General features: G+C 48.6%; 6 protein-coding genes and 1 non-coding gene across 9 annotated transcripts; 4 read left to right on the top strand and 3 right to left on the bottom strand.

The window, feature by feature from the left end:
• Positions 1 to 1,136: 1,136 nt before the first annotated feature.
• On the bottom strand, positions 1,137 to 2,794 carry H257_04856 (hypothetical protein; the record flags this gene model as incomplete). The annotated part of the gene is made up of 3 exons (XM_009829502.1): positions 1,137 to 1,755; positions 1,948 to 2,360; positions 2,396 to 2,794. The coding sequence occupies 3 exons, from the start codon at positions 2,792 to 2,794 to the stop codon at positions 1,137 to 1,139; spliced, it is 1,431 nt and encodes a 476-aa protein (XP_009827804.1).
• Positions 2,795 to 3,332: 538 nt separating this feature from the next.
• On the bottom strand, positions 3,333 to 4,153 carry H257_04855 (hypothetical protein). Its single transcript, XM_009829501.1, has one exon. It carries the CDS (start codon positions 4,136 to 4,138, stop codon positions 3,413 to 3,415), a length of 726 nt encoding a protein of 241 aa, XP_009827803.1. The 5' UTR covers positions 4,139 to 4,153; the 3' UTR covers positions 3,333 to 3,412.
• A 330-nt stretch (positions 4,154 to 4,483) lies between these two features.
• Positions 4,484 to 4,555, top strand: H257_04854. The gene has a single exon. It is a non-coding gene; the product is annotated as a tRNA-Asp (tRNA).
• A 402-nt stretch (positions 4,556 to 4,957) lies between these two features.
• H257_04853 (hypothetical protein) lies at positions 4,958 to 6,468 on the bottom strand. The gene has a single exon (XM_009829500.1). The coding sequence runs from the start codon at positions 6,440 to 6,442 to the stop codon at positions 5,024 to 5,026; it is 1,419 nt and encodes a 472-aa protein (XP_009827802.1). The 5' UTR covers positions 6,443 to 6,468; the 3' UTR covers positions 4,958 to 5,023.
• Positions 6,455 to 7,634, top strand: H257_04852 (hypothetical protein). The gene is made up of 2 exons (XM_009829499.1): positions 6,455 to 7,259; positions 7,310 to 7,634. The coding sequence occupies exons 1-2, from the start codon at positions 6,588 to 6,590 to the stop codon at positions 7,526 to 7,528; spliced, it is 891 nt and encodes a 296-aa protein (XP_009827801.1). The 5' UTR covers positions 6,455 to 6,587; the 3' UTR covers positions 7,529 to 7,634.
• Positions 7,635 to 7,644: 10 nt separating this feature from the next.
• Positions 7,645 to 11,700, top strand: H257_04851. Of its 2 annotated transcripts, XM_009829497.1 has the most exons (9): positions 7,645 to 8,608; positions 8,656 to 8,756; positions 8,800 to 8,966; positions 9,484 to 9,803; positions 9,857 to 10,058; positions 10,210 to 10,301; positions 10,358 to 10,504; positions 11,063 to 11,338; positions 11,392 to 11,700. In XM_009829497.1, exons 1-9 carry the CDS (start codon positions 7,682 to 7,684, stop codon positions 11,539 to 11,541), a joined length of 2,382 nt encoding a protein of 793 aa, XP_009827799.1. In that variant the 5' UTR covers positions 7,645 to 7,681; the 3' UTR covers positions 11,542 to 11,700. The 2 variants fall into 2 exon arrangements, with proteins under 2 accessions (XP_009827799.1, XP_009827800.1); XM_009829498.1 differs by lacking the exons at positions 10,210 to 10,301; positions 10,358 to 10,504; positions 11,063 to 11,338; positions 11,392 to 11,700 and having other exon boundaries at positions 9,857 to 10,202.
• A 464-nt stretch (positions 11,701 to 12,164) lies between these two features.
• H257_04850 lies at positions 12,165 to 13,755 on the top strand. 2 transcript variants are annotated; one of them, XM_009829495.1, is made up of 11 exons: positions 12,165 to 12,237; positions 12,284 to 12,384; positions 12,427 to 12,627; positions 12,691 to 12,804; positions 12,852 to 12,941; positions 12,996 to 13,051; positions 13,108 to 13,201; positions 13,297 to 13,348; positions 13,404 to 13,447; positions 13,504 to 13,549; positions 13,610 to 13,755. In XM_009829495.1, the coding sequence occupies exons 1-11, from the start codon at positions 12,198 to 12,200 to the stop codon at positions 13,648 to 13,650; spliced, it is 879 nt and encodes a 292-aa protein (XP_009827797.1). In that variant the 5' UTR covers positions 12,165 to 12,197; the 3' UTR covers positions 13,651 to 13,755. The 2 variants fall into 2 exon arrangements, with proteins under 2 accessions (XP_009827797.1, XP_009827798.1); XM_009829496.1 differs by having other exon boundaries at positions 13,504 to 13,755.
• Positions 13,756 to 13,773: the final 18 nt, after the last annotated feature.

Here is a 13,773-nt window from a genome sequence, read left to right as displayed (position 1 = left end):
TGAAATCTGATCAAAACGGTACAGCTCCAATCCAACGGGTACAGCTCCAAACGGTACCTTGAAAACTATTCAGGCATGCGCATTGGTCTAAATACATAGCAGTATTTCTATTTCATTGGATGAAATGTTTTAAACTCGTGGTGATTGGGTATTTCTATCCAATTAGAGAAAACTAGGTACACCCCCAACCAGAACAATATTGTACAGGACACAAATGTCTTGTCGTGGGCATGATCATAAACTAACTGTAACTTAAATTCAATACATGCATACCTATATCCAATATATCGGACAATTTGATCGGTAATGCCGTATTTGACACGGAAGCCTACAGTGAAGAGGGAATTTACTTAGTCGAGACCATCCACGACCGTTTTCTATTTAATTAATTATTTGTTCTTACAGTTTTCATTTTAATGAAGTATATTATTTTACACATAAGTGCTGTATATTTGACCATTTTTACAGTTAATAATTGTGTAATTTACCGTTGGAGATGCTCTAAGCATAGAATTTACCGTTGGAGAGCATCTCCAACGGTAAATTCTAACCTATTGCTAAAGCATAGGTTAAAGTCAAACTTCGTATTTACGGTTGCTATTTTGGCACTATCCGGACTTTTTAGAAATTTCGACTCGCAGAATTTCTATTTTCGCGTGAAATAGCAACAAACCCTCCGGATAGTGCAAGAATTTCTATTCTATATCCGTAACTTCGAATTGAAATAGAAATAAAAACACCGTTGGAGATGCTCTTAGAGCTCAAGCTTATAATATACGAAGTATAATGTTATGCGAGTTTTGCATGCGACATTTGAAAGATATTTCGACCATTACGCGAGGTGCTTTTGATTTATTGTTAACGAAAAGCAAAAAGCTGATTTTTTTACAAAAATCCTATATTGACTCCCCCCAATAAAAATGTTCGTCATTATTATTAGGTCCAACCAAAGAAAACATAGGTACTGAAGCGAGAGGTATACGGTATGATCCTATTCTACTTGGTGAAAGCACAACACGTTGCAACTCATGCGTTTCATGAAGGTATACATTTGGTAGTTTAAATATCCATCCATGCAATGCTGCGGTATCATTGATGATGTCACAACCGATCATCCTATCCACGGCTTCCACCCACTAGGCTGAAAATTTGGTGGACTGGAACACTGCGGTGGCCAATCGGTGGGCGTTTTCACTCGTCGGGGCTTCGCCATACTCGTCGGTCAGCGACTCCAAGGGCTCCTCCAGCAGAGACCTATGTGGTAAGCGGAGGATCGACCGGGTGAGAATAGCAGCATCCGTCGTGCAAAACGCCGGTGCCACCTCGAGAGCTTCCACCAAGTCAATCCATAGGAGCTTGTCCTTGCCGTTGTCCTTGACGACGATCACGTTCGGCACGCGGGGATCTCCATGGATCACATTCTTCTTATGGAGCTGTCTGAGCAGGTCAAAGAGGTTGACGACTTCCTGTAGTGTCGTCGGTCGAGGCAGAGGAGCCCCCACTGGAGTCACCAATAACGCAGCACCCCCTGGAAAATTAATGAGGCCATACTCGATGTGAGCCGTCAAACCTGTGAGCTTGGCATACTTCAGGGCCCACTCTTCGCGATAGAGATCAGACGTGGAGCTTGAGTCGACAAGACAAGTTTTAGCACTTTTTTGTCGGTTTTCCGCTCGACCTTGAACACACGACCGTGGGCACCACGACCGAGGAACGCGCCGCTCTCCACGACGTCCACCCCCAGAGCCAATCAGACTGTTGTCAACCGACGCATCCACGTTTGGTCGGATACGAACGATTCAAAAAGCGCCTTGGAGCCACCGTCTACACAATTGGCTTTTTTAACGTGTAGGATGACAGTCTTGAAGCCTCGTGGTGAGCCAAAACGAGCGGAGGTCGAACAGCACAGCACTTCCGAACCCCGTTGGGAAAAGACGGAGTAGATACTTCACCACTTGGCCAAACGCAGAGTCGGTTATACGGAGCTTGCTCTCAAAGAGGACGACGCAGCCCATCAATTGCTTTTCTGGCTCACCAAATCGAAACGCATGCTCCGACGGGCAATAATGCACGTGGTCCATGGGCGCGGCCGTGGCATGGTACATTCCACGGTAGGTCGCAAATCGAACCGGTTTGAGGTTTGTACTTGAGCGTGGCAATGGTGGTCCCTGAGGCATCCATGCAACTTGCTCGCTGTTGACGAACACCATGTCACAGTTTGCGAGCACGGCATCGAAAAACGGAGTGATAAACGCGACAAAAGCCATCTCCACCAAAATGCCGTTGGCATTTGCTTGATCGGCTTGCGACCAAAACGCTGGGGCTTCCACGTTTGGTACAAAGTTTGCAATCGCCTTGCCCTGTTCCAACTCTTCAAGCGTTTTTATTCCCAAACCTGCATCAGAGCAGGTATCCGGAATGCCTCGCATATCGGCAGCTGCAATAGCTTGCATCGCTTCCTCATGAAGACGAAAAACCTCATGCATCGCTTTGTGTGCAGTGGCGGATTGGGTCCAAAATAGTACGCAAGATCGTCCGTGGGCTCCATTCGTGGGATAGTTGCCAGATTCGCGTCCATCACTCCATCCGATATCATCTGGTCCAAGTCTTCTGCGGACAACCAAGTTGCATCCTTCAACGACTGGTAGAGGTGGAGGTCCATCACACTGGGCGATACCAACGTGGGGTTCTGTTCCTTGATCTTGTTTTTGAGGTCCGCCACAAACTGATTCGCATCGATCTTCACGGCGCAAGGCTCCCGTGCGCCGACAATATGGTAGATCAGCTTGAGCATTCTTTCGGAAATGGACGCGTGAAACACGACAACGTCCCAAATCGAATACACCGTTGAGTTTATATTTACTCACTCTACTTTATGGTGCAAGTGACATCTAAAGACTCCTTGTCTTTCGACAGCTGTACATTCCAACATTGTATAGACATTTTTTAGGAAAATAAGCCGTTCTAACGACTTAGTTGGAGATATGCTAATTACGGTTCAGATTTTCGATTGGTGAAAAATTGATCGAGTAATCGTGAAAAAAAAAGAGCTAAATCGATTTTGATTGGCTCATGCTATTTCTGAAAACTCACTGGTTTGGTACGAGCGACGATGAGAGTTTGTCACTGCGACATAATCTCGGATACAGTTGCATATGGGGAATCGAACCCTGACAATTGCGTGATCCCTAGACGGAGATGAGGGAAAAACTGGATTTTGTTAAATGCTCCAAAGAGCATTGTTCCAACTACTAACTAGTAACGTTATGCTTGCTTGGCTTCCCACTGCCAAATTGAACGCTAAGGTCACACTCTAGACTTCCTTCAATATGGTTCCTGGCAACACGCATCAATAGTAAATTAGTATCAACATGTAAAAAACGATCCTGCTACCCACTGATCGTAACGTTACCTACAACGGGATGTCCGTCGTGGTTGTTAGATGTTCTGTAAAGTGGTTGAAAATGCACCGATCCACTTCGTCGCGCACGTGGGCAACTTGGTGAAGAGCAACGCGGCAAAAATCGACGTGGTTGGCCCAGCCGCCGTATTGAGCTCGCATGTGCACCACGATGCTGTGTCCAGGCAAGACATTCTCCAGCACATCACGATCACGGACAATGAGCATGTGATGACGAGACGACGACGACGCGCGGAAGTTGCGGCAGACGTCGCGACGAGGCACAATTGTAACACCGTGAGCATCTTGGATTTCAAACTCAATCCAGCTGTGACAGCCTTGGTACGTGTGGTTTAGTTCAGGGCTGTCGGTGGCCCAGCCTTGGTCGTGGGACACACAATCGAACACGAGTTCCTCCGGTGGACGAACTCGTGCCACCATATCAACAGCATCATCGAAAGGCACAACAAGACGAAGGATTTCTGAGTCGAGATCAGCACGACCGTTGACACTGTGAGCCAATTCTTCGGCTCTGCGGGTCCAAATACCAACAAAATTGATGATCTTGTTCACAATAGGAAGCGGAAGGCTGAGGCTGTAGAGGAGCTCGACGCCTGGGACAACGTTCGTGGGATCATATCGGTAGAGCTTTTGCGCTTCACGAGCACTCCCCACCGAGGACACAGCCCGCGTCACTTCGTCCACGACGTAGACAGATCCATCCATCGTTGTACTCATGTATTTGCTCAACGGGTTTCCACTTTTTGGCGCATTCGGCGGATCCGGATAAAACATCCGGATAAACGACTTTGGGGGTCACCGCCCCATTTCATTGTCCAACGAAGTCCATGGCCCCCAGGCCAAACGACAACAAAGCGCTTCCGTTGGCGTCAAGTCGGGGCTTACACACCACGGTACGTTGCCTCTTACAACATGCTGCTGTAGTAGTACATACTACTAGTACGTAGTAGTAAGAACAGTAAGAACTAGTGGTCCTAACACTTTGTTCAATATAATTTTAATATATCGCTTCTGTTGGGTGTCGCATCATAATACAATTGTTTACTTTTCATCAATATAAGATCCTCGTTAGTATAGTGGTCAGTATACCTGCCTGTCACGCGGGTGACCCGGGTTCAATTCCCGGACGGGGAGATTGTTTTTCTACTTTTTTTTATAATTATATGTGCTTCGGACACGCACTTAACCGAATTTACGCATTAAATGCGAATAGTTGTACCACAGGCCTTGTCCGGGTAGCGGCACGGCCTGCGGCCTACCTGCCGCTTTTCCCGACAAGAGGAATCGATTGGACATTCGGTGAAGTGCACGATTGGGGCTCACTCCTCGCCAAGGCACCGCCTGCACAAAATTATACACACGACCTCCGCTACGCTGCGGTGGCGCAATTTTGTGGGCGGATGCTCTGTCGTCGCTCGCTACTGTAAAGCTGATCGTTCTTATGCGGGTTAATACAATACACAAGTATGTCCGAACATATTCCGTTCTGGACACTTTCACTCGGACAAAATATGTTCCCCTTAAGTCCAATACAAATGCCAAGTATGTCCGACTAATTAACGTGTGTCTATTACTCCGGAGTACTCCGGAGTAATACATGAATCACACAGCAATCTCTTTTTTGGCTTTGAGGCGCTGCAGGGCTTCCTTCTTTTGTTGCTGACGCAGCCGTCTATGATCTGACGCTTTCAGGCGCGAATCGTCTGGCTTGCTCTTCTTCTTCTTGGGCGGTGGTCCGTCGTCGAACGCGGCGCCCATGTCGACATCGTCGTCAAGAGGCGCTGCGACGTACTTGACTGCTTTGGGCGCCGTCTTGACTGGTTTGATGGGCTTAGCAGCAGGGACTTCAGGTTCTGCCAAGTCCTCGTCCACTTTTTTCATGCTGTTGATCGCGTTTTGAATCACAAACGACAGGGGCCCATCATCATCGTCGTCATCATCAAAGGCGGCTTGCTTCACAGGCGGGCCGTCGTCGTCGCTGTCGGCTTCGTTGTCGTGCTCGGCCACGACTTTTGGATGGCGCAGTGTCGCAGCATGGGGCGTGCCTTTCTCGTGCGTGACGATCTTAGTCAACTTTTCAACGGCTGGCGCGAGGGCCACCTTGGCTTGTTGGCCTCGCTCAGCCTTGATTTTAACTTCAACTTTCACGTTCTGGTCCGATTCCAGAGAGATTTCGTTGTTTGCGGGCTGATCGTTGGCTTTGACACCAGTCTTCTTGGCGGGCAAAAGTGGCTTCACGTCGAGCTGGCGTTCCAACTCTTGTCGCTCCTTCTTTGCGGCTTCGTATACTTTGCGCGCCTTGTCTTCGGCTGCCACTAGCGCCGCCAGTCGCTCCTTCGGGTTGTAGTCATCGCGCTTTCGTTTCTTCGAGTCTGGCTGTCCGTCCTTGGCCGGGTCCTCCAAGTGGGAATGCACAAACATACACGCTTTACCACGATGGCACTTGCCATTTTGAAACGCAAAGCACACACGCGGCTTCCCGTCCGACGGGTCACCAACGCTCGCCTTCTTGTCCCCGACCTGGCTCAACGAGTCGGTTGATTTGGCGCCACCCGTGTGCGCAAACTTGCACTCGTCGCCGCGCTTGCACTTGCCAGACTGGACAAACTCAAAGCAAGAACCGTAGTCGCCGTCCTTGGCTTCGTGCGGGTACTTGCACGCGTCGCCCTTGTCGCAAAGTCCCTTTTGAAACGCCCAACACACCCCCACCTTTTGCTTCTCGTCCTTCTTGGCGTCGTATCCGTCTCGATCGGCCTTGGGAATGACATCCCGCACGGTCAACACGCGTCCGTCCACCGACGACTGATTCATGTGCTTGATGGCTTTGTTCTTGGCCGCGGCACTCGCGTACGTGACGAACCCGAACCCACGGGACTGCTTCTTGTCGTCCAGCACTACTTTGGCGTCCGCGACCGTGCCGTGGAGGCCAAACATGTCGCTCAGCCCTGCATCATCCAAGCTCTTGGCGATGCCAATGACGATGACCTTGTTCTGGTCGTTGGACCGCGCTTTAAACGGCATCGTTTTTTGTGTGTGAATTAATGGGGCGTTGATTGGAAAGCATTCATTGGTCGTCCTTTCTTGAAATTATGTCCAATCAAGTGCCGAATTGATAAAATATCCACCAATCCAATCACATGAAATCTTCAAAGTTCGCGACGATCTAATGGTCGCCCAGCCGACGACGATAGTACATCAGAAGCCACCGGTGTACTACTGCCTCGGCGGCGTGTCCGCCATGACGGCAGCCTGCTTTACTCACCCCATGGACCTGCTCAAGGTTCGCCTTCAAACGTCCAAGGAGCTCCACCTCTCGCTCCTCGGCACCGTGCGTTCCATCATTCAAGTGGAAGGTCTAGGTGGGTTTTACCGCGGCATCACGGGTGGGTTGATGCGAGAAGGCACGTACTCCACCGTTCGATTTGGTGTGTACCAGTATCTCAAGGACGTCGCCGTTGAACGCAACAATGGCGAAGCGTTGCCTCTTGTGGAGAACATTGCGTTGTCCATGTTCGGTGGCGCCGTCGGTGGATTTTGCGGCAATCCCGCAGATGTGGTCAACGTTCGCATGCAAGCAGATGGGAGGTTACCACCGGCCCAGCGCCGGAATTACGCGCACGCCGTCGACGGCCTCGTTCGAGTGTCAAACGAGGAAGGTCGCGGTGTCCTCATGCGCGGAGTTCGACCCAACATGATCCGCGCCATGCTGCTCACGTCTGGACAAATCGCATCGTACGATGTGTTCAAAAGATTTCTCATGACGAGGGTGGGGCTTCACGACAACATCATAACGCACTTTGTCGCGAGTATGGCCGCGGGATTGGTCGCAACCACGGCGGTAAGGACGACTTGACGAACCATGGATCTTGACGGGGTTGATATGCGTAGTGTGCACCCATGGACCTGGTCAAGACACGACTGATGAACATGGCACACAGTGGAACGGCGGAAGCCGAGTACGCCGGTGCGGTGGACTGCTTTGTCAAGATTGTACGCAAGGAAGGTGTTCGGGGGCTGTTTAAAGGGTGGACGCCTGCATACATTCGGCTGGGACCGCAGACCATCATCACATTCATGACGCTGGAGCAACTTCGCAAGCTCATCTAGCATGATGCCACCCGAGGATGCGCTTTTCAGAAGGGACGTTGAATCCGGATAAATAGACTCTTTCCGGATAACGGCCAAAACGCTGTTCTTTTGCGTTTGGCCAATTCCAGTTTGGGCTCCAGTTTGAGCTCACCACTTTTGATAAAGATTCGAATGACGCGAGGTGAACAACAGCCGCTGTTGACGCCGACGAAGAAGAACCTCTGGCGCCATGGAGGATCGACGCCCACGACGAAGCTCGGCTGGTTGGCCAATACAGTGCTGGTGATCGTAGCGTTGGACGTGGTGGTGATGTTGTCGCAGCTCCCGCAATTGTCGATTGTGTGGTTTGTTGATTCGGCGCTTCCTGAATGGCGCTACGAACAACTGCCCATCTTGCTCACGCTCTTGAAGGCCGTTGTGTTGGTCGTCGCTGTGTTCTCGCCGTACGCCGTGCTTTTTGGTTTGGTGGTGATCGTTGCGATCTTGGTTGTATTGGCCAACGACGCGTTCGCCCTCGATGCCATGACTCAGCAAGAAGTGGAGACTCAAGGCCTTAAACATGCCAACTTGTTCAACATCTTGCCGCTCATGTTCTCCGTCTTCGAAGGGGTCCTGTTGATCCAAGCGTACTTGAAGCAAAAACGACGGGCCCAAGAGCTAGCAACTGCGAAGCAACAGTCGGAGGATTTGGAGACTTCCCAGAGCACGTTTAGCGAGTCGGCAACGTCCGCGTCTGGCGGCAAAGCTGGCATTTCACTGGTCAAGATGCTCATGGTACTTCGCCCGTACTTTTGGCCCCACGGGCTAAACAACCGCGTGCGGGCTATGAGTACCTACTGCTTCCTCGTCACATCCAAAGTACTCAATTTGTACGCGCCCATGTTTATGGCCCGCAGCACCAATGCGCTGGTGGCCAAGGATTACGCCGGGGCGTTGCGTGCGGTGACGTTATACTGCGCCAGCATCCTCGCGTGCAAAGTGCTGGACGAACTCAAGAGCGTCGTGTACCTCAAAGTCAAGCAGACCGCGTATGTCGAGATCGCGACCATGACGTACGAGCATCTACATTCGTTGTCGCTGGATTGGCATTTGAAAAAGGTGAGATTGTTTGTACATATATCGATTTCCTCATCGTGATGCGTTAGAAATTGGGCGACGTGCTGCGGTCTATGGATCGAGGCGTCGAGTCCGCCAACAGCGTCGTGTCGTACATGTTTTTGTACTTGCTCCCGACCATTCTCGAAGCGTACGACAATCTGAGTCTGAGTCTGAGTCTGATTCTGTGACAGGGTTGTGGTCATGATCATCTTTGCAACACACTTTCAACTGGCGAGTTTGTCGTTTATGGCGTTTTCGAGCTTGGTCGTGTACGCCCACGTGACGATTCTGCTCACGTTGTGGCGCAAAAAGTTTCGCCAAGAAAGCACCAAGCACGACAACGAGTACCACGACAAAGGTACATGTGTAGGAACCTCTATAAATATATATATATATATATATATATATCCTATTGATAGTAGTATATATATAGATAGGATCTGACGTTGTGAGTCCTACTACTACAGTACTACTACATAGGACAAGTGTTGTACACCTTTGACCCTGTATACATCGATATATATATATATATATTGTCCTTTTACCGAAAATTTGGACTTTTGTGCGAAATGGCCAAATCGAGCCAATCGATTTTTTGTAATAACACTGAATTTTGTATTCAAAGAATGTCCTGTGGTGATTGGTATCTCGAAGTCACACACTAATTTGACGTTGATGATGGTTTCTTGCAATCTGATTGGCTAACATCCATTTGCCGATGATTCTTGTGTACATATTTGGTTGTGTCGATTTATTCATTCTCCATGAGTCGCTCCAGTTTCGAATAGACACAACAATATATATATATATATATATCGACTCGCAGCCATGATCGGCATGAATGTGTGTACTGACGTTATTCCTACTATCTGTAGCGACGGATGCCCTGATCAACTACGAAACGATCAAGTACTTTACGAACGAACGACATGAAATCCAGAGCTACTCGTCGTCAATTCAAAAGTATCAGTCCAACAGTGTCGCAGTTCAAGCGTCGCTGTCCGTGTTGAACATGAGCCAGGCCAGCATCATCCAAGCCACGACCCTTGCGTGCTTGGCGCTGGCGATCCCGCATGTCATCCGCGACGACGGCCGCGGCGTCGACATTGGCGGCTTTATTGCCATCTCTGTGTACTTGAACAATCTGTTTACGCCGCTCTACTTTCTCGGGTCTCTCTACAATATGATGATCAACGTAAGTACTGTATGTGGAGGTGTTTTCGAGGCTAAAGCTGATACTGTATCTAGGCCATTGTGGACATGCAAAAGCTGAGCGAACTGCTCAATGTGGACCCGGATATTACCGACAAGCCATTCGCGCCCAAGCTGTCGCTCGACTACGAAGCACACCGCAACGGCATCACAGTCGAGTTTCAAAATGTATCGTTTGATTACCCCGATCAAAACGAAGGTAGTGGGCTGAAGAATGTCAACTTTGTCATTCCAGCAGGTACGATATATATATATATATATCCGCGAAAGTTGGACTTTGTGGTGCTAGTAGTATTCACACTAATTTGAAATCACACACATTTATACTATACTATACTATACTATACTATACTATACTATACTATACTATACTATACTATACATCTTAGGCACAACGACTGCGCTCGTGGGGGAGACGGGCGCGGGAAAGACGACCGTGTCGCGGCTGTTGTTTCGCTTTTACGACGTGCACAAGGGCCACGTAAGTTGTGAATTTTAGCCACTGGTTCACATGATTGACGATTTTGAACTGGGTAGGTCCTGATTAACAACCAAGATGTGTCTGGTGTGACCCAACTGTCGCTTCGCAAAGCCATCGGCATCGTCCCCCAAGACACGGTGCTATTCAACCAGTCTGTGCTATACAACATTCAGTACGGCAACATGGACAGCTCGTTCGAGCAGGTACAGTAGTGTTAACAAACTTTGGACACTTTGCTGATTTCCGAAATCCATCGATCGATGTGTTGTATTACTGAATTATATATGTCAAAACGTGTATAGTTGCCATCACACTAATCAAAGTCACCTACGAATTAGTGGTTGATTGAACGGATATATATTTCCTGCAATCTGATTGGCTACATAAAACTGCATTTGGCTGTGTCGACAATACATTCATTCTCCATGTCGTTCCAGTTTTGAAAAAATATATATACAACCATACTACTGTTGTTGCAGTCAGCAGACGGACGTTGTCACAGATATATATATATATATTGTCCTTTTACCCAAAATTTCGACATTTATGCTGAATCGATCGCCAAATCCATCGATCGATTCTTTGACTTTTGTAAAGTTGGCCCAGTCTCACACTAATTTCAGTTACATACTACTAATTCGCATTGGTCGACGAGTGGGGTTTTGATTTGATTGGCTACTTGATTCGTGTGGTGGGTTTTGATTGGTCGATCCCAATTCCAATTAATATCGAATACTTGACAATATATTTGGCGCACACAGGTGGTGGAAGCAGCCAAGAAGGCCAAGATTTACGACTTTATCATGCAATTACCGTTGACGTGGAACACCATGGTGGGCGAGCGCGGGCTCAAGTTGTCTGGCGGGGAGAAGCAACGCGTGGCCATCGCCCGCACGTTGCTGAAGAACCCGCCGTTCGTCATCTTAGACGAAGCCACGTCGGCGCTGGACACGGTGACCGAGTCGGAGATCCAGCAGGCCCTCACGCGACTGCAGACCAACCGCACGATGCTCGTGATTGCACACCGGTTGTCGACGGTATGTGTGACGCTGTTGAATACGAATGACGACGACATGTGGGATGATGTTAGATCCGACACGCGTCGCAGATTGTCGTGCTGGGCAAAGGATCTGTGCTGGAAATGGGCACCCACGACGACTTGATGCAAGCGAATGGCAAGTACGCGGGCATGTGGAAGGCGCAACTCGAGTCGCAGAAAGAGCTCGACGACTGCGTGTAACCTCGCGATGAGTAAACCAACTTGTATGAGATAACCAGTGGGAACGACGCGGCTTTGTGAAAGTTGTTGCGATGACGTTCTTGGACGCAAATGAATGTTCTGATATAATATTGTGTTTCAAACTGGAGCGACATGAAGAATGAAAAATATATCGACACAACCAAATATGTAGTAGTACAGCAAAAGGATTTAGCCAATCAGATTGCAGGAAACCATCATCAACGTCTAACTAGTATGTGACTTCAATTAGTGTGATACCAATCACCTTTGTACATACAAAATTCAATACAATGAATCGATCGATAGATTTGGCGATTCAGCACGAACGAACACTGCACGGATTGCCTAACGTTACGTCGAAAGTCTTTGCCGGCTTAATGTGCAAAGCCGATTCAATCGGCTATTGCACGATTCATCAGTGGTTGTACCAGCGTACTAGAGTATACTTACTATAATAACGTTAGTATTAATAGTAGTGAGGATAGTATTCATAGCTTTGTGTTTTCTGAGCTAATGGACTCCAAGCACCCCGAAACCCCAAAACCCCGAAACCCCGTTTGATAGTTTCATCAACTAAATTATCCGGACACCTGTCAAAATGCATCCTGATTGTGAATCCAACTGCAGCATTTAATATTTCTCGAAGTCCGCCCGACATGGCCGACAACGACGTGGACTTGGATGCGCTTCTAGACGGTTGAGGCAAATCACTTCATGAACCCTGTTGATCAACGTCATGTAGATGCGCTTGATGACTTTGATGACGATGAGGTGGATCCTGTGCAAGAAGCCAAGGCAAAGGTGGAGGCTGCTCAAACCCGCGAAATGGAGAACCTCAAAGAAGTACTGCGATTGTCCACCGTCACATGTCTGACATCGAGGTAGAGCATGGCCAAGTTCCTTGAAGATGCACACAATCCAGAGTTCCAAAGCGTGTTGGAACAAGCATTTCGCGAAATGAACCCCGACGACACGGCCACTTCGAACGGGGATAGCTTGGAATCGTTGTTGGGCAGTTTGAAGTCCAAGACTACCGCGGATGCCCCCGCCGCTGACGTAGACGTGGGGGTCGCACGGACATTACAGGCAAGGACTTGCTATCGTTTGTCGTTGCATCGTAGGCCTTGACGCGACGTTTGGTCGTCGTAGAGCATGGCGAAAGCGGCCGAAGACATGGAAGGGTTGGACACCAACAAGACCGAGGAGATGGGCGAAGAAATGATGCAGGAAATGATGAAGCAATTCGAACAAATGGGCGAAAAGGTGATGACTTTGTATAGAATGGGCATTCAATTGATTGTATTTCGTAGAATGACTTTCAAGGGTTGGTGGACGGCATGATGCAGCAACTGTTGTCACGAGATGTAATGTACGACCCCATGAAGCAAATCTGCGACAAGGTACACACACATATATATCCTTTCCCTCTGGTTAGTTCACGATATATCATCTAGTACCCCGAATGGTTGGCGGAAAAGGAACCGCACTTGTCGAAACATGACTACGAACGGTACTGCTTTACATAGAGTTTTGGGGTTTCCAGTTGACTCTGCGATACTGCTGTAGATATGGCAAACAATACCAGTACTTTCAACAAATCCTTGCCGTGTACGAGAACGAGCCCGACAACTACGCCCGACTGTCCGAGCTCATGCAAGAAGTAAATGATTCTTCATCTATTCCGTGGATATCGAGACGAGTTTACAGCGTCTTGCATATGGATGGACAGACGTAAGACGCTGCTTGGTATCGTAGATGCAAGAATGCGGCCAGCCGCCGTCGGAAATCGTGAAGGAGTTAGCACCAGGTACTTTGCAATTGTCTTATTAAATAATGCATGATCTATTTTCATTTATAATCAGGGCTCCAGTTTGACGACGAAGGCATGCCCATCATGCCGAATATGGTAAAATTCATTTATGTTTGCTTTCATTTATTTGCCGTGATTCACATAAAGACTAGGGACCTGGAGCGTTCCCTGGGATGGCGGGACTGCCTGGAGCTCCACGTACGCAGCACATGTTCATGCCAAACACTTGATGGTTCTAACCATACTCGTCTTATGTAGTGGCAGGCATGCCGGGCGCAGACCAGTGCTGCGTCATGTAGTGACCGCCGCGGTGAATCTAGTGACCGCCACACTCGAAGTAGAGGGTAGATTAGTGACATCGAAGTTGGGGATAAAGTGGACCAATCAAAAACACTTCGAAATTCGTTTTTTGGGTTTATGAT

The sequence above is a fragment of the Aphanomyces astaci genome (genome assembly GCF_000520075.1).
Source record: "Aphanomyces astaci strain APO3 unplaced genomic scaffold supercont1.8, whole genome shotgun sequence".
Classification (NCBI taxonomy): domain Eukaryota; phylum Oomycota; class Saprolegniomycetes; order Saprolegniales; family Verrucalvaceae; genus Aphanomyces; species Aphanomyces astaci.
This window is presented reverse-complemented; position numbering and strand designations above follow the sequence as displayed.

Bases quoted from the DNA above. Each gene is read 5' to 3' on its own strand.
- H257_04850 (XM_009829495.1), top strand. From the start codon at position 12,198: ATGGCCGACAACGACGTGGACTTGGATGCGCTTCTAGACG. The intron at 13,052-13,107 runs GTACTGCTTTAC...ATACTGCTGTAG, and splicing joins TCGAAACATGACTACGAACG to ATATGGCAAACAATACCAGT. The intron at 13,550-13,609 runs GTACGCAGCACA...CGTCTTATGTAG, and splicing joins GGGACTGCCTGGAGCTCCAC to TGGCAGGCATGCCGGGCGCA.
- H257_04855 (XM_009829501.1), bottom strand. From the start codon at position 4,138: ATGAGTACAACGATGGATGGATCTGTCTACGTCGTGGACGAAGTGACG.
- H257_04851 (XM_009829497.1), top strand. From the start codon at position 7,682: ATGACGCGAGGTGAACAACAGCCGCTGTTGACGCCGACGAAGAAGAAC. The intron at 8,757-8,799 runs GTACGACAATCT...ATTCTGTGACAG, and splicing joins CTCCCGACCATTCTCGAAGC to GGTTGTGGTCATGATCATCT. The intron at 10,059-10,209 runs GTACGATATATA...TATACATCTTAG, and splicing joins CAACTTTGTCATTCCAGCAG to GCACAACGACTGCGCTCGTG.
- H257_04853 (XM_009829500.1), bottom strand. From the start codon at position 6,442: ATGCCGTTTAAAGCGCGGTCCAACGACCAGAACAAGGTCATCGTCATT.
- H257_04852 (XM_009829499.1), top strand. From the start codon at position 6,588: ATGGTCGCCCAGCCGACGACGATAGTACATCAGAAGCCACCGGTGTAC. The intron at 7,260-7,309 runs GTAAGGACGACT...TGATATGCGTAG, and splicing joins GATTGGTCGCAACCACGGCG to TGTGCACCCATGGACCTGGT.